General features: G+C 42.9%; 1 protein-coding gene across 1 annotated transcript; it reads left to right on the forward strand.

The window, feature by feature from the left end:
* Positions 1-8,040: 8,040 nt before the first annotated feature.
* On the forward strand, positions 8,041-12,150 carry LOC306709213 (serine/threonine-protein kinase pim-3-like; the record flags this gene model as incomplete). The annotated part of the gene is made up of 8 exons (XM_079177275.1): positions 8,041-8,053; positions 10,053-10,187; positions 10,450-10,544; positions 10,657-10,701; positions 10,826-11,044; positions 11,472-11,544; positions 11,762-11,935; positions 12,053-12,150. The coding sequence occupies 8 exons, from the start codon at positions 8,041-8,043 to the stop codon at positions 12,148-12,150; spliced, it is 852 nt and encodes a 283-aa protein (XP_079033401.1).
* Between the last annotated feature and the right edge of the window lie 11,911 nt (positions 12,151-24,061).

A 24,061-nucleotide genomic window follows, 5' to 3' on the forward strand; every position in this document is an offset into this window, starting at 1 on the left:
CTCAGGCCACTAATGTGCCTGTTTTCTTACATTTACCCTTCCTGTTGAAATGCAATAAAGCAAAAACAAGTTATCTCTCTGGTGTCACAAAGGATTTTGGTTTCATAACAACCTACTGAAGGTTTGTTATCTAAATACAAGTATCAGTGGTTAATCGGCCGCATGCTTGAGATAAGGTTGCACATTTCCTTGACGTATCTCGGGCCACATGCAGCTGTCACGCTCAGGATATTTCTTTACATTTCTTTACATTGTAATTTGATCAGTTATATATCATTGTTTATAGCTACTGCATCACTGAAACAGCGACTTTTTCATTTTCCTACAAGTGACTTTAAACGCCCACAGACCTGCCCTGACCTCGCTGCTGCCAGTCAAAGGTGAGTGAAGTGAAGAAAGTGTGATCATTTGCTGCTGAGGGCGTGTGGTGCACCCACTTCTTCTGAGGGGGCAGTTTCACAACTCTGTGTTAGTCAAATGTGCAATTGTGCCTCAATTCAGAATTGACTTGCAATCAAAGCACAAGTGGTGAGATTAGATTAGATTAGATGATTAGATGAAGTTAGATTATATGATTAGATTAGATGATTAGATTAGATTAGATTACATTATTCTACACGAAAAGTACTTTTGATAATTGAAGTATATTTTGCTGATAGTACTTCTGTATTTTTCCTTCATTTGACATTTTGAACAATAACGTACATTTACAGTTCTGTTGCTATTTTTACTAAGTAAAGAATCTGAATTCTTCCACCGCGGCATACAGAGAGGGAGAAGCAAAGACTTGAGATTTGATTTATATATTAAATAATGTATTAAATGATAAGTCCTGAAAAAAATCTCTCCCATTGAAGACTTGTTCCTTAACATATTAAATCACTAATGTAATATTACAGCAGCAGTTAAATATTAAGTATGTTGTTTAAAACATACGAGTTTCAATTCAAATATATAGCTAATAAGACATGTTTTATGTAATTGTAATAACTTTTTCAATGAGCGCTCTCTCAATGTTTCTCTGCTCTCCTGCTTTGATACTGAGTCATTTGGTTTTCTAGACGCTTTCTAGTCCACAAAGGTCATATTGAGTCAGAACATCTCAACCACAAGCCCATGTTGGTCACACAATCACCAAACCATGAAATACTTACCATCACACTCAATACGCACATTTACAACACACTCTACATCTTCACACCAAGAGAATAAATTAAATGAGAAAAGTTTTCTCTTTTCACCTGTTTCGATCAGTTTATAATTAACAAAAAGACTCATAAACTGCCTTTTCATAATACAAAATTATCTTTTACTCGGTGTGCATCAGTACTTGGAGCCCCTTTCACTTTCTCGTCATTGCAATAATTCCTCAAAAACTAATTAGAAACTGAACTCTGACTCACACGCGCCTTTCAGATCGTCTTTATCTGAAGAAAGGTCTTTGAGGCTCGGTGTCTGGTCCCCACACGGCCCTGCCTCACGGACCGTTACATAGCAGCACGCTATGCACACATTTATGCTACGGCTACTCTTGTCCTTTCAAGAAGTCTGCATGTTATCCGACAGATCCTGCAGTTCACTTGTCTCGGATCATGAGCCACATCGCAGTCTGACGGCAGTCTTGGCTTGATGCCTTTTGAGTCACGAGGGAGACAAATAAAAAAAGATGAAAACAGCTAAATGAAAGTGACAAAGATGGAAAATGTAAAAGGACATTTTAAGGCCACGTTGGGAAAGCCAAAAAAACATGCATGCACTGCATCAGATGTTAATGACCAGAGATATATCTGGAAATCTGAAAAAGAAAGAAACCCGTCAGTTTAATGTTTAGTCTTTCTGTTCAAAAAGCCAGTTCATGTCAAGTCAACTTCTTTACTCGCCCTACATGTCATTCATAGCTGACCCTCTCTCTCTCTCTCTCTCTCTCTCTCTCTCTCTCTCTCTCTCTCTCTCTCTCTCTCTCTCTCTCTCTCGCCCTTTGACTTCCTGCTAACAAACATCTTGAAGGCCACAGCCTGAGAAAAGTTGATCATGAGTGAAGATGCAGCCCGACCAATTCCTCATTTCAGCTGCTGCCGCTTTGCTGTGACTCAAGTGATTCACATTTGCTCTACATTTTCACTTTAAACCTCACGGTCGCTGCCGAGCAGTGTCAGCCGTACGGCGGTGTTGCAATCCCGTCATTAACTAGTCATTAAATCACAATATGCAAAAGGTGTTATTATGGTATGTGCACAAGGGGCCCCAAACAATAAAACATCCTCTGTTTCTCTCAACATGCACAGGTCGTCATTCTTTTTTCATATTCATACAGACATAGAACCGGGGGGGACTGCTGCTATTTAGCGCTGTCAGTGTTCGCACTTCACAGTAGGCTTGGCTTAGGTCTCTAGAGACCTTTTCAAAAAAAAAAAAAAAAACTTCCTCTGGTTCTCGGAAACGACGAGGAACTCGCCAATCAACCTGCTGATCTATACACGTCGGCTACTTGAGGTTTATTTGTGCCAAGATATGTCATATGGTGGAAACGGGGCACGGTGGAATGATGGGGCGACATGTATCAGAGCGTGGTATTTTATAGTGAGCGGTAACTTCAGTTTCAACAACGTGAAAGTATGTTACAGGTCATGTTGCAGGTCTTGTGGGGCACATGGGTCACCATGAATAGAAGATACTGGGCACACTTCTTTCTATATATACAGTACATGCACGCTGCATTATCTTCATGTCATTCAGTCGTTAACTCTTAATCAGACTGCTTAACAAACCTCTACTGTGCCACCTAGTGATCGCAGACTACCACTGCTCTCTGCTGTGAATAACATCCGTCCCAGAGACCATCATCTCCAAATGAAAAGTCAACAGCCACAGTGTGATTCCACAGATGCACACGCCACAACATGGACACGGAAAACACATACGTGCACCTTTTTGTTTGTATAGTTTGAACTCCATGAAGACAATACATTAGATTGCTACTGCTCCTATACGTATACATGCAAGAAACACACACTACTAAATCAAACTGAAATGGCCAGACATCGTGTGGTACATCAGTCAATATGCAGAGTTTAACTTGATCTCAGTTTAAGGAACATTATTAGCTGTGATGTTAAAGTGGTAACTGCTGTCTAATACAGTACAAGCTTACATGGTGAGAACAAACAGGAACATTTGATTTCCTTTTCAACACTAACAGCTTCACCATTATGGATCCCGTTCAGCCGTGTGGGCAAATGTACAGAAACTAAAAAAATCACAGAAATCTGATTCGACTTGGTTTATTATTTAGCACATTTTGCTTTAGTTCGATAAAACAGCTTTTTTTTCTAAAGGAACATTATGGACGAGGGAACAGATTGTGCACTGCTTTTAAATTACAACCATTTTCGTCGGAGGCGGTGCTCTTCTGCTGCTTTGTGATACCGATAAGAGCGATGCGGTGGTATAAATCTTGCCTTGTGCCGCTTCAACGGTGCAGAGCATGAATTGATGGTCTCAATTAGGCTCACATTCACAGAGATGCAGTCGTTGTTTTGGTCATCCACGCAACAGTTAAGTAAAAGTCATTCGCATGCAAAAGAGTTATATTTAGGTTTGCACAGTCAGGGAACTTATAGCATCATCTTCAAAATGCCGTTTTAGAGCCTCTCAGAGAGAGGAATCTCATTTATGAAGACACACAACTCTCTCACAGCATTGCAATTGAAAACAGGCAGAAGTTTGATTTCCACACCTACACATCAGATTAAAGGGTTGTGTCCTGCATCTGTAACCATTGTTTTGGGGGGAAATTTTACAGGTTAAATGTAAAAAAAAAATCATGAAAAAGAACAATACAATTTGAATTCATCCAAATCAGTGCTAATGGTATTTATACACAGCGTGACCCAAATGATCAGACCCGCCTGCTATTGTTGAGCAATAGCGCCGCTTTCACCATTGCACAGCCATCAACCAGCTGGTGTAAAATGAAATACTCTTTGAGGCTAATGAGAATGTAATGCAAATTAATGAGCTCAATAGTGAGTGTTTCAGAGGGAGAGAGGAGGACCGGAGCAGGAGAGAGAAGGCAGAGAGTCAATTATCGGAGTCTTTATTAAGAAAGCCATACTTGCCCAATAAGAATACATTATAGTAATTATAAAGTAGTTGTAGTTTAATCGGAACAGAGTGCTCTGAGCGGATAAACAGCTGAAGGAGACAAGTCCTGCTCTCTTCCTCCTGTCTCATTAATTGTGTTCATTCTCTTTCTATCACAGGGCACACACACACACACACACACACACACACACACACACACACACACACACACACACACACACACACACACACACACACACACACACACACACTCAAATCAGTTGAGAACAAATGAACGCAAGACTAGAAAGTACATTGGAACTTCTGCAGGTGTGAATGCCTTCACTTGAAGGAATACCTCACCTCCATAATGATTATTTTTGCAACCAGAGGACCTGGCCATTCGAGAGAATGCAAGTTTAAGGCACTTACACATTCGCTTCCCTTTTCAGAACCGGAGGTTGCCGTCTGATTACTTTTTAAAACACTTCTGCTTAAACAGTCTTGCGCGTGTACAGGCACGCTACACATTACTATGCATACGTGCTTTAAATAGTAAGGTTTTAGCCAAAATGTATGTGTTTGGGAAGTAGTGAGCATAAATAAGACTTTGATTACCTGCCCAAGTTGTGTGTGTGTGTGTGTGTGTGTGTGTGTGTGTGTGTGTGTGTGTGTGTGATATATGTTGTTTCACTTTCTTCCTCCGGTATGGCCGGTGGTGCTTGTGCAGGACTGACAGCTGCAGAGTCTGAGCTGTGATGCTGAAGCTGCTGGAGTCGGCAGAAACGTAACAACGTAGAAGACAAAATCCCTCACAGCTGGCCTGTACCTCTTGCTGTCCATCATTTGTTACAAACACAAAATAGAATAAAGAAGAGGAAAAATGGGCTTCGTTTGCAGCTCAGATTCATGCGCACACAATCCGGGGGGGGGGAGGGGGGCCATAGTGCAACACATTAGTGTGTGGAAAACAACACATTACAGGCAAGCCTTGGGTAATTCTGGATTTTTTTTTTTTATAAGCTCTGTATGGTTGGTTTTGAAGGCTTTTGTTGAAATGGACTGCCACTGTCAGTGATGTGTTTAAACAGCTGAGTGAAGCTATTTTTGAATGGGAGACCGGCCGTTCCAGGATTAAGCTGCGCGTTGGCCGGCGTCCACCGTGCTGAAGTGTCCTTGAGCAAACGAAGCCTCACCTTGAGAAAAACGAATCCTCGCCTCGTCAGCTCCCAGAGAACTGTAGCTGACCGGGACCTCTGACACGGGATACAAGTAGAGATTTTCAAATGCATCGCGCCTGTATTATCACAGGTCCTTTTATGGCCCTCGGGTCCTACTACGCTGAATAAGACTTGACTCGTAAATCAGTACCTTTTCCCAAAGCCATGTCCCGAAGCCATTCTACGGTCCAGCGAGGGATTCACTCATCTGCAAAACAGTCACATACGCAGCCACACACAGAGAAAACACTCAAGCTCAACACAACTCAACACCTCACTGGATTTCTTTTCACTGTAATCATGGATGCATTACTGACCGGGCCTATTGGGCATTAGCAGGCAGAGCCTCTGTGTGTGTGTGTGTGTGTGTGTGTGTGTGTGTGTGTGTGTGTGTGTGTGTCTGTGTGTGTGTGTGTTAGAGTGATGTAACTAAAGCCAGCTACTGACAGTGGAGCTCAAGATGTTGTATTTATTCTACAGGTTCAGTCTTTTTAGGTAATGAAACTGTCCCGCCACTAACTCACCTTCAGCTCTTTCATTAGCTTGGTTTCTAATCGTGTCTCATGATGGTCTAAAATCTCTAACTACCAGGTAAAAACACCACTGACGGGGCAGAATTATGAAGGTCAGTTAAAATGGAACTCAAAAAGTGGATTCATCTAGGTTCAGAGTAATATATATATAAGTGTAAATGACAACTTTTCCAAACACAAGAACGAAGGGTTTCAAATGTGGAAATCTCAAGCCTTAATGAGAACTATCAATTATTACTGCATTTTAAGGCCTCATCACATCTGTTGCTCTGTCTTTAACCTATTCAAGAAAAAATTAATAACACAAAAGCATAAATCATCTTGTCAAATAAAGCAACAAGCCATGCCCAAACTGCACCAAGAAGACCTAGAAAGAAACACAAATAAATACTAGAATTGAAAGACTTCAGGGGTTACAATATTAAGGCAATGCAGTGGCACGTTCTTGGTGTTTTCTCTTATGGAAACATTTTAAAAGAAAAGCAAAGATCACACTTAATTAAATATACTCATTTGCACATCAACAACAACACATATTTTGGGTTTATGCATCCACAAAAGCTGACAGCATGTTCTCTGAGTGAGTGTTTAGTTGCATATGCTACTGGAAGGACCCTCGGATTGTTTCATCCAGCAAGTTGGTGTTGATTCACATTGCATAACTAACATATCTGCAGCTTGTCATTTTTTTATTCCCTCATTCTGAAACCAACAAACAAAAAGCAGACTTCATGCTGTTCCTTATTTACTACAATGTAAACGTTTACAAAGTTAAAGCTTTTCCAATTACATAAACCTGCAAGTGACCATTGTCAAGCAAACCTTTAGCAAATCCTGAAACAGAAAATGTGACCGACCTGAATTGAAGGAACCGAGACACATGAGCATCAACATCTTGGAAATTATTTTAGCTTTTGAAGGAGCCTCCTTCTCTGCCTTCATCTTGGGTCTCAAGCTTTGTTTTCCTCCCAGACAACCAGCATGATCTGTGACTGGGCAGGACGGAGAACACATTCACGCTCTGCTGGGACTGAGTACATGTTGTTCCCAAACGCCAATGTAGATACAGGACAAAAGTGTGTGTGTGTCTGAATGTCCGTTTTGTTAGCTTAATGTTTTTATTGCAACGATAATTGATGTCCATAAGGAATATGCTAAAAAAGAAACTGACCAACCAGCTAACACGACCATCCTCAGACCCCACTAGGGGAACAAACGTTTATTTTAAATGCACTCTGTTGCTGAGTTCATGTGAAAGAAAAAAGATGAATAAAAACTTAATGAAAACTTTCCATTTTGGTGTTCATTTCAAATGTTTCCTTTTGGCACACAGAAATGATGCATTTCATGTTTCTTTGTTGTTTTGGGCAAACAGTAAGGCCAGCTAGTTGGCAATAGTTACAGACAAGAGCTCACTCTGGACAAAAATGTCCCTTTTATATATATATTTTTTTAAATGCATTGTTAAATTTTATTTATTTTCACTTGCTAGCTGCGTTGTTCCCTGCCTTTTGCTGGCACATATAAAGTGCAGCTTTATAATTGTTTTGGCATATTAATGTTATCTAATGATCAGAGATCAATGTTATAACATTGGCAGGAATGTATTTCTTCACATGCAAAAACCACAGATGTCAACCGCTTGGCGTTGCTCGATAAAAATGAGGTGATCACCTAAAGTCAGTAGGATAGATAGAACCAAAGTTCAATCCATCCAACAGTTGTTGAGATATTTCAGTCTGGACCAAAATGGTGGCTTGACAGACTGAACAACATTGCCAACCAGAAAGCAAAGAATAGTTTTGCATTTATTCCTTAAAATGTTTGACTTTAGATCAATATGAATGGTTCATAAAAACAACCTAAGGGCATTTCAATAGGTAAAGTCATCCAGTTGACTGAGAGGGAGTCAATATCAAGCATTGTACGCTTGTGTATTTTATGCATTGTATGCATTGTTTCAGTGGATAAGAATATACACACAATTCAAATAAAAGCACGAAACACTCATTTGCATATAGAACTTTGACTTTCTTCATGCTAGAACAACTCATCATGTTCCACATTCTATTCACCATGGATTAAGAACACACACATTGGCACATTCTTTCAGTTAGATTCAAGCATTGGTTCGACACACTGGTTGCTCTGAAGTTATCGTATATATATATCTCTACATATAATTAGTTCACAACTATATCAGCATGTCGTCAACAAGTTCAGCTCACGGAAACGATGACACGACTAGGGGGGTTAAAAGAAAGACCCGTCCGGATAGTTTAACCCCAAACAAAAGGAAAAGGCTTTCAGAAAGTGACTACCCATCCACCTCCAAGGAATGCTTCGGTGCGAGAGGAGTGAAGAGGAAAGCCACAGAAGATGGAGAGGGAACACCAATGAAGAAGAAGGAGAAAGAGGGAAGACTTGACCTCAACCTGTTTGGCAAGGAGTCGGCATCCTCCTCAAAGGACTCTGAGAAAGGTAAGCTGATCATGTGAATCTGCTGTTGGGAGTGTATCCAATCATCAGTTTACTAAACACGGGGTTCAGACAGTGGTGGAAGATGTACTCAGATCTCTTACAGAAATGTACATCAACTGGGGTGTTGGTAGATTGATCTAAATAGACTTCATTTCACTTAAATTACAAGGAAAACAAATTATCCCTTCCGTCTAATGGTATCTATTTATGCAGATAGTTTGGATAATTTCTCCCAGACCAGTTTAACTGAACTCATTAGCATCAACAGAAATGATATTTCTTTACAAAAAGCTAACACAACATTACCATACAGTTGATGTTCCTCTGGGTGTTTTTCTCCTTTGTAGAAAGCTGCAGTACATCTGTGGAGGATGTGAGAGTCGGTAAGAGGAAGGCCGCCGCCGATGATGATCAGGAAGGACCAAAGAGAAAAAAGAAGAGGACAGAACTGAAGAAGACCAGACAGACTGTAGATGCCTTAAGAGGTCAGTATAGTGTTACTATTGCCTTGCTTTTGCTGCTTTGTCTGTCAAAGCACTTTGTAAACTCTTTTATGAAAGGTGCTATATAAATAACATTATTATTATTATTATTAAATGTAAGGTTTGACCTCATCTTAGTAAATTAACGGTAATTTACTGGATTACGGTTGGTGATAGAAGGATAACTAGGTTTTACCGTGATATTACGGTGCCAGAATGTTACCGTTTATTTATAAAGGGTAATACAACCGGCTACTTTAGCATTTAATTCCCAACAAATAAAATAATCACAATAGACATTCAATACACAAATGTTGCAGTTCATTACTTGTTCTCAAATAATAAAGGGACATTTGTATTACATCACAAAACTCACAATGTACTGCATGTTTAGAAGAAAACTAATAAACCAATAAAATCATTAATGACCAGCTTAACTGAAGTCATTAGCATCAACAGAAATGATATTTCTTTACAAAAAGCTAACACAACATTACAATACAGTTGATGTTCCTCTGGGTGTTTTTCTCCTTTGTAGAAAGCTGCAGTACATCTGTGGAGGATGTGAGTGTCGGTAAGAGGAAGGCTGCCGCCGATGATGATCAGGAAGGGCCAAAGAGAAAAAAGAAGAGGACAGAACTGAAGAAGACCAGACAGTCTGTAGATGCCTTAAGAGGTCAGTATAGTGTTACTATTGCCTTCCTTTTGCTGCTTTGTCTGTCAAAGCACTTTGTAAACTCTTTTATGAAAGGTGCTATATAAATAACATTATTATTATTATTAAATGTAAGGTTTGACCTCATCTGACCTAACTGAACTTATTAGCATCAACAGTGTAACATTGAATTAAAGTAGTATCAAGAACAGTGTAATTGAACTGCTTCACAGTCTAGCTTGATAACAAGTCGTATACACATTTATAGTTAATTTGAACTGCATGAACTCACACATGAATGAAAACAATAAGGAGAGAGAACACCTTGAAAGAGGACTTGACTGCAGAGTCTGGCTGGTATCCTCAATCTCTGATGACGAGTGACTGTAAAACAAACAAAATAAAAACTTTAGAAACACAATGTTCTGGAAAGCTCTATGACATCCAGGATAAACACACTTAAAAGAATATTTGGATGTGTAACTGTGGGTTTGCATGTGCCTCACATGTGTTAACATATCAGTGTAAGTCTTTACAAAAAGCTAACACAACTATACCATACAGTTGATGATCCTCTGGCTGTTTTTATCCTCTGTAGGAAGCTGCACTACATCTGTGGAGGATGTGGGAGTCGATAAGAGGAAGGCCGTCGCCGATGAGGAAGAACCAAAGAAGACCAAAAAGAAGAGGAGGAGAAAACTGAAGACCAAACGTTGTATAGATGCCATAAAAGGTCAGTATAGTGTTGTTACTATTGCCTTGCTTTTGCTGCTTTGTCTGTCAAAGCACTTTGTAAACTCTTTTTTTAAAGGTCCTATATAAACAACGCTATTATTATTATTATTAGTAGTAGTAAATGTAAGGTTTGACCTCATCTTAGTGTAAAATTAGGATCTATATTAAGTATAATACAGGAAGGTTTCATATTAGAGCTTAGGTAGCATATATTTGGTGTTACAACTGTATTAAGACATAATATGTGTTGTTCTGTTCAGCTAAATTTAGGGCCAAATACAAAAAGCAGGGTCTGCTTGGTAAAGGAGGATATGGAACTGTGTTTGCTGGCTATCGCATAGCAGATAATCTACCTGTAAGTGTTAACACACACACACACACACACACACACACACACACACACACACACACACACACACACGATATGGTCAGGGAGTGCTAACACAAGTCTTTTTTGTATCTCGTAGGTTGCCATCAAACACTTGCGCAAGAAGGACATTCTCTACCACGTGGTGAGTGAGCAACACCTGCTGCTGTTAAAATCTTCTGTATTCAACACTGCACTCTGTTTCTGAATGTATTATGGATGAATCATGGTTCTCTCATCCTCATCCTCTCTCTGTTGTGATGTTTCAGGATGAAACTGGGAAGTGGCTGCCCGTGGAGGTTGCCATCATGTTGAAACTGGCGGACAAAACAAGTGGATCAGTGGGGATGTCAGCACCTGTGTCTCTATTGGACTGGTACGATCTGAACAGGGACCTGATCCTGGTAATGGAGAGACCGATCCCCGCTGAGGACCTATTTAACTACATCGACGAAAACGAAGGCTGCTTACCACAGCAGGAGGCCAAGGTAAGCTGCTGGAGGATCCTTGTGTGTCTTTAACTTTTTACAGGAACTTGGAGACTACCTAAAGGATTTTCTTTGCAATTTAAGGTTTATTTTCCTAGTTTTTAGGTCATTGTGTCTGTTGATCATGGTAACATTGTACTCACCAAAGTAATTGTTCTGATGGATTAAGAAACAGTAGTGGAGGCAGTCAAACAGATGGTAGACAAAGCTCCAGGTCAACTAAACTTATTTGGAGGAGAAAAATAAACAGATGTGGTTTTTACGCAATCTACTGAAAATCTCTTGTGCATTTCAGTTTCTATGGCTTAAAGATGGTTTTAGAAACGTTGTGTTTTGTAGTTGTAGTCAGCTCAGAGTCACAGCCATGAAAACATGTCAAACCATCCTCCTCTGTGATCCCTCATCTCTCTCTCTTTTTGTCTGTCAGATCATAATAAAACAGCTGGTAGATGCAGCGATTGACCTTGAGAAGGAAGATATTTTCCACCGGGACATTAAGTGTGAAAACATCTTGATTGAGACCGGCTCGGACGTCCCGCGAGTTCGCCTCATTGACTTTGGTCTGAGCTGCTTCATGAAGGGAAAATCGTCTTATAGCATCTTCCGCGGTAAGATGTCTGGCTTTACTCCTGCTCTTCACTAACTTACCCATCTGTGACTTTTACAATTAGACACAGCTCCTCATCCTCATCACCTTATTATGTCTGTATCTTCTAGGTACCCCTGAATACTTCCCCCCAGAGTGGTGGACATGTCATAGCTACAGCGCCGGACCCACCACAGTGTGGCAGATTGGAGCGGTCCTCTTTCAAACACTCCACAGTGGTGAACAGTTTGACACCAGGATGTTCTTGAGAAACCTTGTGGGAATCGGCAAGACGCTGTCCAAAGGTAAGAAAAACATACTCACGAACATGTCAGCAGAAACATATCTGTTGATTTCAGTTGACATTCTGATGGATCACTGTAGCCGTCGCCCTCACCTTTCTTCTCCTTCTTTCTCTCCAGATTGCCAGGATTTCTTGAGAAGATGTTTTACCATCGACCCCATACAGCGTCCTACCCTGGAGCAGCTCAGTGTTCACCCATGGCTCGCAGAGGACTAACACTACAAGCGGGCACACACACAGTAATTGGAATTATTATATTAATATTATCTCATGTCATGCATAAGTGTCATTCACATACTAACGCTGCTCTGCCTCTTTGACAGGAAGGAGAACGTGAGGAACTCCTTCGTCATTCTGCAAGATGAGGTTGTGTTGCAAAGGAACAGCCTGTTAGTAATTGGAATTATTATATTAATATTATCTCATGTCATGCATAAGTGTCATTCACATACTAACGCTGCTCTGCCTCTTTGACAGGAAGGAGAACGTGAGGAACTCCTTCGTCATTCTGCAGGATGAAGTTGTGTTGCAAAGGAACAGCCTGTTAGTAATTGGAATTATTATTTTAATATTATCTCATGTCATGCATAAGTGTCATTCACATACTAACGCTGCTCTGCCTCTTTGACAGGAAGGAGAACGTGAGGAACTCCTTCGTCATTCTGCAAGATGAGGTTGTGTTGCAAAGGAACAGCCTGTTAGTAATTGGAATTATTATATTAATATTATCTCATGTCATGCATAAGTGTCATTCACATACTAACGCTGCTCTGCCTCTTTGACAGGAAGGAGAACGTGAGGAACTCCTTCGTCATTCTGCAAGATGAGGTTGTGTTGCAAAGGAACAGCCTGTTAGTAATTGGAATTATTATATTAATATTATCTCATGTCATGCATAAGTGTCATTCACATACTAACGCTGCTCTGCCTCTTTGACAGGAAGGAGAACGTGAGGAACTTCATCGTCATTCTGCAGGATGAGGTTGTGTTGCAAAGGAACAGCCAGTTAGTAATTGGAATTATTATATTAATATTATCTAATGTCATGCATAAGTGTCATTCACATACTAACGCTGCTCTGCCTCTTTGACAGGAAGGAGAACGTGAGGAACTTCATCGTCATTCTGCAGGTACTTGTATCACACCCAGCCGTCCGAGGAGAGGGGATCTCTCTCTGAATTGCCTTTCCCGAGGTTTCTTCCCATTTTTCCTGGCATCAGGATTTGGGGGAGTTTTTCCTCGTTTTCTTAGAGAGCTCGGGCTGGGCCACATTATTCAGTTCATAATGTGATATTTAACTGAACAATGACAATAACATAATAATAATAATAATGACAATTTGAGTTTTAAATAATAATAAATGAATAATATTGGCAGCAATGATTTTGAAAAAATAAATTCTAATTGAATCAGGATTTGTAGATAAAGGAGTGTTGTTTACTTTTCATTGAACATTTTAGGCCTGATTAAAAGTGTTTCAGCTGTACGGTCAAATAAAGGCAAAAAAAGCCTAAAAAAAGATCTTTCAAAGCAAAGGTACAAGGAGCTTTACACAATAATCATGATTAAAACATCATTATATTTTAAACCAATATTCTTTAAACCAATATTATTGTTGGAATGCTGTTAGATGGACATTTATGTCCCTTTTCTAGCTTAGTGGACAAAGCACGTCACAGTTTGCTCCTCATTCACACACACTGATGGTAACAGAGCTGCCATGCCAGACGCAGGCCTGCCCATCAGGGCCAACCTGGGGTTCAGTGCCTTGCTCAAGGACACGTCGACATGCAGACAGGAGGAGCCAGGGATTGAAGCTCCAACCTTGTGATGAGTGGTCGACCCGCTCCACCTTCAGAGCTACAGAACACTGGATCAGTAATTACAGATGACTCATGTCAGTAATTAGGAGAGGGTTTATTAAACAGCACAAAAGTCTTGATACTTCCACATGTACACAAAAATCATAAATATCCCCCAAAACAAAGCTCCACCCTCCTTCCTTTAACAGGATCAAAGTCATTATTTCAATGCGATAGTAAGCCAGATTATATAAACCACACATTAATAAACCATCTACACTTGAACTAAACAATCTACAGGATAAAGACACAAAGATATTAGTCGCTCTGTAGAAAAGAAACCCCATGCAAACTAAATGTGCTATTTACATCCGTCTACTAAAAACTCTTCTTTACACGACCACGTGGAAGGGGCGCCGAAATCAAAAACCTTCATCATTTGTAAACTAAAAATCGCTCACGATGGGACACTGGATTCTGGACATGAAACAAATGTTTTCTGTATTATGAGAGACTTATTCGTATACAGTTTAAACTGATTAAAAACCATGAGAATCAATGAGAATTTGTAACGGAGCACTGTGCTGTGCTGTGTTCCTGTCATACTGTCGTGGAAGACAGAATGCTGGCGTCTCACTCGGTCATGTCCCGGGTGGAGTACTGATGTGCTCCTTCTAATGACGATATAGATGTGCTGCAATATTTGACCACGTCTGTATGTACCTCCTCACCACGGGGAAACAGATAAGAGCCCCCAAATAATACCCACATCCTTCTTGCACTAAGGAGTTGTTGTAAGATTGGTCATATCGAAAAGGAAACGACATAAAACCCAAAACGTACTCTACAAATAAGCTAACACAGAAGCCTTGAGCTACGACTTCACACGTGGTGTTTGATCGGTTTCTAGTGGTGGAATGAAGACCCAACAGATTAAAGCGGTCCTCTTCTATCAGAACTCAGACAGATACAAGAATTCACCTTCTCCGATATACGACACCTCTGGTTGAGTATGCACAACCGTGCCAATGTTATTTTGCATATGTTGGACATTGTCATTTGCATCTGCATACCTACATAGGGTATGAGAGTCTACGTAGTAGAGGTCTTCACATAGAAAACTACCCTAACCTAACATGCATAGACTCATTTTGAAAGACACCCGTTGTTATGGACTAAATAATTAGGCCTGATTCAGAATAAACATGCAAAAAAAAGAAACGAAAAAGAGCATTCAATAGATGCCACTGTTCATGTCCTTCACATTTAGTAAGAATGATAAAGCAGAATGGATCCATGTGGATATTAGACACGCTGACTCACAGACCTGAGACCTGCAGTAACACAACTGGACCCAGTCTGACCCGATTAGACATTATTTGGACCCAGTAGAGCTCGACCCATCACTGAATTTTTGAGGCAGGTACCGACATTTGAAAAGTTACAAATCTTATTCGAAAATTCCGCTAATATCTTCTGAACAAAATGCATATTTTTTTCAATAATCCTGTAAATGAGTTTATTGGAGCGTTGTGTTGGGTGTACGTAGTGAGCGGGACATTTTGCAGTGTACAAACCAACTGGATGCTCTCTGATGGACAGACTTTGTACTGCAGACACGATTTCTATATATATGTTGTGGCAAACCAGGGGGAAAAGCTGAGCAGACACAGCCCAGGAGGCGGATCCCCAACCTCAGGTTGGGGGAGGTGATCGAGGGAGTGTACTACCCAGTGCAGGTGCTGCAGCCACTAGGCACGTGGCAGTGGTCACACCTGCAGCGCATGAGCTGATTAGAGGGAGTATATGTTCACAGGGCTGAGCAGCAGCGGGAGAGAACAGACTGGGCAGAAGAAGGAACCTCTGGAGAGGAGCTGCAGCAGACAAGAGGTAAACTCAGCGGACTCACCTCTCTCCTCTGCTCTGCCCAAACAGGCCGGAGGAATCGTCTCCCACGGGGTGTAGACGAAAGGCCAAAGACCCCGACCGGGAGGAACCTTTTTGTTGAGTTTGACACTATATCCCTTTACCCCTGCCTGTTTATTAAAGGACACTTTTTGTTAAATGGTTACTGTCTCTGAGTCACCTGTTTTAGCTCTCAATCTTGCCTCCACGTCCCCCGGGTTGCCACATTTGGTGGAGAATGTGGGCATCGCGATCCGTCGCTAAAGATTGAGAATAAAATAGGTACTCAGAGAGAGAGACACGCCGTGCTATGGAGAACGCACTAGCACAGCTCATACACACCCAAACCCAGCAGGCCCAGAGTCTTTGCGCATTACAGGACGCAATGACTACTCTGGGCCAGCATCTGATGAAACCTGAGAGGCCCACGGAACCCAGTAAAGTGCTCACCAAACAGACTGGTGAAGATGACATTGAGGCCCACCTAGAGGTTTTCGAGAGAACTGCTGGGAGGGAGCGGTGGCCTAAAGCAGAGTGGGCGGGGATCCTAGCCCCTTTTTTAACGGGTGAAGCGCAAAAAGCCTGTCGGGACCTCTCCCCTAGAGAAGTGGATAATTATGAGGCATTGAAGGCAGCCATTTTAGCCCATTACGGTCACAACCTCCAGACAAGGGCCCAACAGTTCCACTCCTGGACCTACGACGCCACGGCCCCAGTGCGTCCGCAGGTTGCAACCCTTGTGCGCCTGACACGTAGTTGGTTAACCACGGGGGATGGACCCTCAGCCATGGACAGAGTTGTAATGGACCGTTGTGTTAGAGCCCTACCAGGGGATGCCAAACGACATGCCTCCCAAAGTAGCCCAGAGACAGTGGATGACCTAGTGGCGCTATTGGAAAACCACCAGGTCACAGTGGAACTGATGCGGAGCAGTCGGCAAGAGGCCTTACGACCCAGCCGCTCTGACCCCAGGGAAGACAAGCCAAGGCTGAGGAAGGGTGACCTGGAGACACCACCCCACGGCCAGATCCCCCAGGTGGGCCAGCCCAGGCCACCCCTCCCCCGTCGACCTCTTGTGAACCAGGACCGCCGGAGGTGCTTCACCTGTGGCCAAGAGGGCCATTTAGCGTGGAATTGTCCGGTGGGTGATGTAACGATGCCTACGGCGGGCTCAGCAGATGCACAACAGAAGGCCGGCAGCTATCTTACCACTTGCTGGGCCCATGAGGGAACAAGGGCCCCAAAGCTTCCCGTCAGAATAGGGGCCCAGGATGCAGAAGCCCTACTGGACTCTGGGAGTGCTGTCACTCTCCTACGGCCAGGACTCACAACTGGGTCCAGAGGGCCCCCCATCCCAGTCTCCTGTGTCCATGGAGATTCACGGAATTACCCCACCACCCATATTAAGGATCAAACCACAAGGGGCACTTTTGAAGTCATGGCGGGGGTGGTAGAAAATTTGCCGGTACCAGTGCTGATTGGGCGAGACTGCCCCATATTTTGGAGGTTGTGGACCCACAGGACGGCAGGCCACAGGAGAAACTGTTCAAACAAGAAGCCCCAGGGCAACCGGAAAGCCAAGGTGGTACATGCCTGTGCAGCACCATCTAGCCCAACCGTTTCATCTGAAGTGGAGACAGATGAGGATGCCCTGGCCCCAGGGGAGGTCCTGGCGAGGGAGGATTCACTGCCGGACGAGGCTTCGTCAGCCGAAGTTTTTTCTGAGTTCCCCCTGGCAGAAGAGGAAAATGCTGTCCGTCCAGGCCGGTTTGGGACCGCCCAGTTGGAAGACCCCAACCTGGAACAAGCCAGACGGAACCTGGGGGTGGTCGAGGGGAAACCGGTAGAAGGGGTGAGTGTTACCACGTTTCCACATTTTTCGGTGAAAAATGGCCTCTTGTATAGGGTAGCTAAGCTGGGGGAACTTGTTGTTGAACAGTTATTAGTCCCTAAATGCTATGTTCCAAAAGTGCTGTACCTAGCCCATTCACACCTGCTGGGAGCTCATCTGGGAGTAGAGAAGACCTACGACAGAGTCCTGGGTCGCTTCTACTGGCCTGGGGTGAAGAGGGCGGTCCAGGATTATTGCAAAAGCTGCCAGGAGTGCCAGAAGACCGCTCCAAAGGTACACCATCAGAATCCCTTGATCCTGTTACCCTTAATTGATGTCCCCTTCCAGAGAGTGGCCATGGATATAGTGGGACCCCTGCCGAAGTCCAGTAGGGGGCATCGGTACATCCTGGTCATCATGGATTATGCCACCCGCTACCCAGAGGCAGTCCCATTACGCACCGCAAATGTGAAGGCAGTTGCCAGGGAATTATTCCTGCTCTTTAGTCGAGTCGGCATTGTAAAAGAAGTCCTAACCGACCAGGGAAGCTGCTTCATGTCTCGGGTCATGAAGGAGATGTGCAAGTTGTTGAAGGTGAGCCAAATAAGAACCTCCGTGTACCACCCACAGACAGATGGCCTCGTAGAACGGTTTAATAAGACCCTAAAACAAATGCTGAGAAAGACTATTGATGTGGATGGGAAAAATTGGGATCAACTAATCCCCTTTGTCTTGTTTTCAATCCGAGAAGTTCCCCAGGCTTCCACAGGGTTTTCGCCGTTCGAGTTGCTGTATGGACGGAGACCCAGGGGCATGCTGGATCTGGCTAAAGAAGCATGGGAGCAACAGCCATCACCCCATCGCTCCGTAATAGAGTATGTGGACCAGATGCAAGGGCGGATGGGTAAGATATGGCCCCTAGTGCGAGAACATATGCAGCAAGCCCAACACGCTCAAGCCCGAATTTACAACCGAAAGGCTCAAGTGCGAGAGTTCCAGCCCGGTGAGTTTGTCCTGGTCCTGGTTCCAACGGCTGAATGTAAGTTCCTGGCCAAGTGGCATGGGCCCTATGAAGTAATCGAGAGGGTGAGCGAGGTTAACTACAAGGTGAGACAACCGGGGAGAAGGAAGGCCTGTCAAGTTTATCACATCAATCTTTTAAAGAAATGGCATGCCCCAGACGGTGTTCCAATGGAAACATTAACCGTTGAAATCCCAGACCCTGTCCCGTCACAGGTACCTCTAGGCCCCCAGTTGGGCCAGGCCCACTGGCAAGACGTGGTGGAACTGACCAGTCAGTTCAGGGATGTGTTTTCTGACCTGCCTGGACGCACCGATGTCATTCAACATGATATAATCACCGAGCCAGGAAAGAAGGTGAGGCTCCGGCCCTATCGCATCCCGGAGGCAAAGAGGAAGGCCATCAAGGAAGAGGTGAGAAAGATGTTGGAAATGGGGGTTATTGAGGAGTCACATAGTGCCTGGTCCAGCCCAATTGTTCTGACTCCCAAACCGGATGGCACTGATAGGTTCTGCAATGATTTTAGGAAACTGAATGAAATCTCAAAATTTGATGCCTACCCCATGCCGAGAGTTGACGAGCTAATCGAGCGATTAGGCCCGGCCCGGTTTGTGTCCACTCTCGACCTCACCAAGGGTTACTGGCAGGTTCCCCTTACAGAAGAGGCCAAGGAAAAGACGGCCTTTGCGACCCCGGAGGGCCTATATCACTATAAAGTCCTGCCCTTCGGAGTCCATGGAGCGCCAGCCACCTTCCAAAGGATGATGGACCAGGTGCTCCGACCTCATCGGGGGTATGCAGCGGCCTACATAGATGATGTGATCATCCACAGTCCTGACTGGACCTCCCATATGGGCCATCTGAAAGCTGTCCTGGGAAGCCTACGGCAGGCTGGCCTGACTGCCAATCCAAAAAAGTGTCACCTGGGTCTGGAAGAGGCGGAGTACCTCGGCTACACTATTGGGAGGGGCAGTGTGAGACCCCAACTTAGGAAAGTGGAGGCCATCACCACCTGGCCTAAACCAGCAACGAAACGGCAGGTAAAAACATTCCTGGGACTGGTGGGCTATTATCAGTGTTTTATCCCTCACTTTGCGACCATTGCAGCCCCCTTACACGAGATGACAAAAAACAGCCACCCACACCATGTCCTCTGGAGTGCCGAAGCGGAAGAGGCATTTGCAACCCTTCAGAAGGCCTTGTGCACCGAGCCGGTCTTGAGTACCCCGAACTTTGAGGACACGTTCGTCGTCCATGCAGATGCCTCAGGATCGGGGGTGGGAGCGGTGCTGTCCCAGGTGAGGAGAGGGGAAGAACACCCAGTGACCTATATTAGCCGTAAGTTGCTGAAACATGAAAGAAACTATTCAACTGTAGAGAAAGAATGTCTGGCAATTAAATGGGCGCTAACCAAGCTACGATATTACCTCCTGGGCAGGAAATTCACACCGGTAACGGATCATGCACCATTAAGATGGATGTCAACAGCCAAGGACACTAATGCACGAGTTACACGGTGGTTCTTGGAATTGCAAAACTTTACTTTTTCTGTTGAGCACAGGCCTGGAAAGGCCCATGGAAATGCGGATGCCCTGTCCAGGAGAGAGGAATGCTGGTTGGTCGACGCTCCTAGCCCCCACCTGGAGCTGGTGGAGGGGGTGTGTGGCAAACCAGGGGGAAAAGCTGAGCAGACACAGCCCAGGAGGCGGATCCCCAACCTCAGGTTGGGGGAGGTGATCGAGGGAGTGTACTACCCAGTGCAGGTGCTGCAGCCACTAGGCACGTGGCAGTGGTCACACCTGCAGCGCATGAGCTGATTAGAGGGAGTATATGTTCACAGGGCTGAGCAGCAGCGGGAGAGAAAAGACTGGGCAGAAGAAGGAACCTCTGGAGAGGAGCTGCAGCAGACAAGAGGTAAACTCAGCGGACTCACCTCTCTCCTCTGCTCTGCCCAAACAGGCCGGAGGAATCGTCTCCCACGGGGTGTAAACGAAAGGCCAAAGACCCCGACCGGGAGGAACCTTTTTGTTGAGTTTGACACTATATCCCTTTACCCCTGCCTGTTTATTAAAGGACACTTTTTGTTAAATGGTTACTGTCTCTGAGTCACCTGTTTTAGCTCTCAATCTTGCCTCCACGTCCCCCGGGTTGCCACAATATGTGTAAATGACAACTTTTCCAAACACAAGAACGAAGGGTTTCAAATGTGGAAATCTCAAGCCTTAATGAGAACTATCAATTATTACTGCATTTTAAGGCCTCATCACATCTGTTGCTCTGTCTTTAACCTATTCAAGAAAAATTAATAACACAAAAGCATAAATCATCTTGTCAAATAAAGCAACAAGCCATGCCCAAACTGCACCAAGAAGACCTAGAAAGAAACACAAATAAATACTAGAATTGAAAGACTTCAGGGGTTACAATATTAAGGCAATGCAGTGGCACGTTCTTGGTGTTTTCTCTCATGGAAACATTTTAAAAGAAAAGCAAAGATCACACTTAATTAAATATACTCATTTGCACATCAACAACAACACATATTTTGGGTTTATGCATCCACAAAAGCTGACAGCATGTTCTCTGAGTGAGTGTTTAGTTGCATATGCTACTGGAAGGACCCTCGGATTGTTTCATCCAGCAAGTTGGTGTTGATTCACATTGCATAACTAACATATCTGCAGCTTGTCATTTTTTTATTCCCTCATTCTGAAACCAACAAACAAAAAGCAGACTTCATGCTGTTCCTTATTTACTACAATGTAAACGTTTACAAAGTTAAAGCTTTTCCAATTACATAAACCTGCAAGTGACCATTGTCAGGCAAACCTTTAGCAAATCCTGAAACAGAAAATGTGACCGACCTGAATTGAAGGAACCGAGACACATGAGCATCAACATCTGGGAAATTATTTTAGCTTTTGAAGGAGCCTCCTTCTCTGCCTTCATCTTGGGTCTCAAGCTTTGTTTTCCTCCCAGACAACCAGCATGATCTGTGACTGGGCAGGACGGAGAACACATTCACGCTCTGCTGGGACTGAGTACATGTTGTTCCCAAACGCCAATGTAGATACAGGACAAAAGTGTGTGTGTGTCTGAATGTCCGTTTTGTTAGCTTAATGTTTTTATTGCAACGATAATTGATGTCCATAAGGAATATGCTAAAAAAGAAACTGACCAACCAGCTAACACGACCATCCTCAGACCCCAATAGGGGAACAAACGTTTATTTTAAATGCACTCTGTTGCTGAGTTCATGTGAAAGAAAAAAGATGAATAAAAACTTAATGAAAACTTTCCATTTTGGTGTTCATTTCAAATGTTTCCTTTTGGCACACAGAAATGATGCATTTCATGTTTCTTTGTTGTTTTGGGCAAACAGTAAGGCCAGCTAGTTGGCAATAGTTACAGACAAGAGCTCACTCTGGACAAAAATGTCCCTTTTATATATATATATTTTTTTAAATGCATTGTTAAATTTTATTTATTTTCACTTGCTAGCTGCGTTGTTCCCTGCCTTTTGCTGGCACATATAAAGTGCAGCTTTATAATTGTTTTGGCATATTAATGTTATCTAATGATCAGAGATCAATGTTATAACATTGGCAGGAATGTATTTCTTCACATGCAAAAACCACAGATGTCAACCGCTTGGCGTTGCTCGATAAAAATGAGGTGATCACCTAAAGTCAGTAGGATAGATAGAACCAAAGTTCAATCCATCCAACAGTTGTTGAGATATTTCAGTCTGGACCAAAATGGTGGCTTGACAGACTGAACAACATTGCCAACCAGAAAGCAAAGAATAGTTTTGCATTTATTCCTTAAAATGTTTGACTTTAGATCAATATGAATGGTTCATAAAAACAACCTAAGGGCATTTCAATAGGTAAAGTCATCCAGTTGACTGAGAGGGAGTCAATATCAAGCATTGTACGCTTGTGTATTTTATGCATTGTATGCATTGTTTCAGTGGATACGAATATACACACAATTCAAATAAAAGCACGAAACACTCATTTGCATATAGAACTTTGACTTTCTTCATGCTAGAACAACTCATCATGTTCCACATTCTATTCACCACGGATTAAGAACACACACATTGGCACATTCTTTCAGTTAGATTCAAGCATTGGTTCAACACACTGGTTGCTCTGAAGTTATCGTATATATACATCTCTACATATAATTAGTTCACAACTATATCAGCATGTCGTCAACAAGTTCAGCTCACGGAAACGATGACACGACTAGGGGGGTTAAAAGAAAGACCCGTCCGGATAGTTTAACCCCAAACAAAAGGAAAAGGCTTTCAGAAAGTGACTACCCATCCACCTCCAAGGAATGCTTCGGTGCGAGAGGAGTGAAGAGGAAAGCCACAGAAGATGGAGAGGGAACACCAATGAAGAAGAAGGAGAAAGAGGGAAGACTTGACCTCAACCTGTTTGGCAAGGAGTCGGCATCCTCCTCAAAGGACTCTGAGAAAGGTAAGCTGATCATGTGAATCTGCTGTTGGGAGTGTATCCAATCATCAGTTTACTAAACACGGGGTTCAGACAGTGGTGGAAGATGTACTCAGATCTCTTACAGAAATGTACATCAACTGGGGTGTTGGTAGATTGATCTAAATAGACTTCATTTCACTTAAATTACAAGGAAAACAAATTATCCCTTCCGTCTAATGGTATCTATTTATGCAGATAGTTTGGATAATTTCTCCCAGACCAGTTTAACTGAACTCATTAGCATCAACAGAAATGATATTTCTTTACAAAAAGCTAACACAACATTACCATACAGTTGATGTTCCTCTGGGTGTTTTTCTCCTTTGTAGAAAGCTGCAGTACATCTGTGGAGGATGTGAGAGTCGGTAAGAGGAAGGCCGCCGCCGATGATGATCAGGAAGGACCAAAGAGAAAAAAGAAGAGGACAGAACTGAAGAAGACCAGACAGACTGTAGATGCCTTAAGAGGTCAGTATAGTGTTACTATTGCCTTGCTTTTGCTGCTTTGTCTGTCAAAGCACTTTGTAAACTCTTTTATGAAAGGTGCTATATAAATAACATTATTATTATTATTATTAAATGTAAGGTTTGACCTCATCTTAGTAAATTAACGGTAATTTACTGGATTACGGTAGGTGATAGAAGGATAACTAGGTTTTACCGTGATATTACGGTGCCAGAATGTTACCGTTTATTTATAAAGGGTAATACAACCGGCTACTTTAGCATTTAATTCCCAACAAATAAAATAATCACAATAGACATTCAATACACAAATGTTGCAGTTCATTACTTGTTCTCAAATAATAAAGGGACATTTGTATTACATCACAAAACTCACAATGTACTGCATGTTTAGAAGAAAACTAATAAACCAATAAAATCATTAATGACCAGCTTAACTGAACTCATTAGCATCAACAGAAATGATATTTCTTTACAAAAAGCTAACACAACATTACCATACAGTTGATGTTCCTCTGGGTGTTTTTCTCCTTTGTAGAAAGCTGCAGTACATCTGTGGAGGATGTGAGTGTCGGTAAGAGGAAGGCCGCCGCCGA

The sequence above is a fragment of the Pholis gunnellus genome (genome assembly GCF_910591455.1).
Source record: "Pholis gunnellus genome assembly, chromosome: 17".
Taxonomy (NCBI): domain Eukaryota; kingdom Metazoa; phylum Chordata; class Actinopteri; order Perciformes; family Pholidae; genus Pholis; species Pholis gunnellus.